A 2001-nucleotide genomic window follows, 5' to 3' on the forward strand; every position below is an offset into this window, starting at 1 on the left:
CCCTGCTGCCTCACCCGTGTGCCCGGGGCTGCCCCCGCGCTCCGCCATCACTTCAGCAAGGATATGTCGTCGGCGAAGTCGTCGTGGTCGCGCCGCAGGCAGCGGAAGCAGCGCCACTGGAACACCATGAGGCCGAGGGGCAGCATGAAGAGGGAAAAAATCATCAGGGTGGACTCGTCCGTCTGTGGGATGTTGTAGCCGCAGTCCTCCATGTTGGAGTGCAGGTAGGGTCCGTCCACCGCGGCCGTCCGAAACTCATCGTGCACTGGGCACAGGGGAAGGCAGAGGTCAGGTCACCATGTAGAGAAGGCAGGGAGGGGTCCAGGCACTGCACACCCACCTCTCCCTCCCTCCGGGCCCGTGCTCACCGTGGCAGGCGCTGACAGCGAAGCCGATGCGCTTGCGCGCGCGGTCGAAGACCACGTAGAAACCCTCCATGATCACAGCGCCCATGACGGTGCCCGTGGAGGACTGGGAGATGGCAAACTTGTAGCAGTCGTCCTGAGAGGTGGCCACATCCTCCACCGGGCGCAGGTATTGCTGCAGGGAGAGAGGTGCCCTCAGGGCAGGGATAGGGGAGGCAGCTGTGCCCACCCAGTGTGGTGCCCGTGCCATGTGCTCCATCCTGCTCCAGCTCGGCCCCAGGAAGGGCCTGGGTGGGCCAACACTCACCTGGGGCAGGATGGTGATCCGGAAGGACTGGTTGGTGGCCTCCCCCATCAGGTAGAGGGACAGGACAGGGAAGATGTGCCAGGGGGTGGTGCCGACCTGCCAGCAAACCAGCTGCTCCCCCAGCCAGAAGCCATCTGGGAACTTTTCCGTCTGCCAGAGGGAAAGGGGAGGTGAGGGGAGCCAAGCTGGGCAGGCAGCAGAGGTGCCAGGCTGGCGAGGGGCTGTGCCCCGGAGGAACCAAAGGGTTTCACTGACCGAAGATGCTGTTTTGATGGATTTCACTGCAGCCTCAAACACCTTCTTTGGCAGCCTGAGGTTGGTGGTCCCACTGTCCACGATGCTCTTGTCGTAGTTGTACTGTGGGCAGAAGAGGAGTGACCCAGGTGCGGGACCCCAGCCCTGCTCCCCTCCCAACCCCATCCAGATGCCTCCAGCACCATGGCAAAGCCAAGCCCGAGGGGCAGGTGCCTCGGTGCCCCCTCACCTCTTTGCAGTCCATGTTCAGGTCCTGCCCGTTGACCTCCAGCTTGACAATGATGACCTCGTAGTACCACTCCTTCCGGATGGGAGTGTACCAGATGTCACCCACGTACAGCGAGCGGTCGATGCCACCGATGATCTGCAGTGGAGACAGAAACATGCTGCCACCAGACACTGCCAGTGCCACGTGGGACCCCACCAGCCTCCTCACTGCCCGCAGAGCGCTCACCATGCTGCCTCCCACCGAGGCCAGGGCCTCTGTCTCGTTGGGTGAGAAACCTGTCCCACACAGCTGCAGGGAGAAGATGTTGGGCACTCGGGTCTGCTTCACCAGGGAGTCAAAGAAGGGCTCCAGGCTGTCATCGGGCTGGTGGGAGGAGAAACAGAGGTAGGACAAGGATGCATCAGTGCTGTTCCTTCTCCAGGAGAGCTCCCTCGCAGGGAGCTGTGTCTCAGGGGCCAAGCAGAGCCAAGGAAAGAGGCAGCTGATGCCTGCTGTCCCCACTGGCACGGCCGGGCTGCTGTGAGCCACGACTCACCCGGGCAATCTCGGCGTACGCCAGCCCCAGGATCCCTTCCCAGTTGGAGCCGTTGATGAAGAACTTGTCTGACTCTGTGATGGCAGCGATGTTGGCTCTGACGGTGACGTTGGGCCCGTGTGGGATGGTGACAAGGTCAGTGCCCAGTTCCCCTTCCCACTTCCCCTGCGTGTAGGGCACATACACTCCCTTCCGCAGGTCGCGGTAGGTGCTGGACCTGCAATGGCATCAAAGGGATGAGTGAGACTGGAAGGGGCTGTGTGGATCCAGCCATCCCCGAGGCCAGGGGGGCCCAGGTGGGGCCTGGCCA

The 2001-nt window shown here is 62.9% G+C and overlaps 1 protein-coding gene across 1 annotated transcript in view; it reads right to left on the bottom strand.

Moving 5' to 3' along the window:
• Positions 1-47: 47 nt before the first annotated feature.
• The window catches only part of BACE1 (beta-site APP-cleaving enzyme 1), a 3074-nt gene continuing 1120 nt past the window's right edge, over positions 48-2001 (bottom strand). The window contains exons 3-9 of the mRNA XM_009074903.1: positions 1692-1908; positions 1382-1519; positions 1157-1291; positions 928-1029; positions 673-822; positions 369-540; positions 48-265 (exon numbers count right to left, since the gene is read on the bottom strand). Of these exons, the coding sequence (XP_009073151.1) occupies positions 48-265; positions 369-540; positions 673-822; positions 928-1029; positions 1157-1291; positions 1382-1519; positions 1692-1908 (1132 nt within the window). The remainder of the gene's footprint in view (positions 266-368; positions 541-672; positions 823-927; positions 1030-1156; positions 1292-1381; positions 1520-1691; positions 1909-2001) is intronic.

This window comes from Acanthisitta chloris, unplaced genomic scaffold, assembly GCF_000695815.1.
Source record: "Acanthisitta chloris isolate BGI_N310 unplaced genomic scaffold, ASM69581v1 scaffold17305, whole genome shotgun sequence".
In the NCBI taxonomy this organism is placed as follows: domain Eukaryota; kingdom Metazoa; phylum Chordata; class Aves; order Passeriformes; family Acanthisittidae; genus Acanthisitta; species Acanthisitta chloris.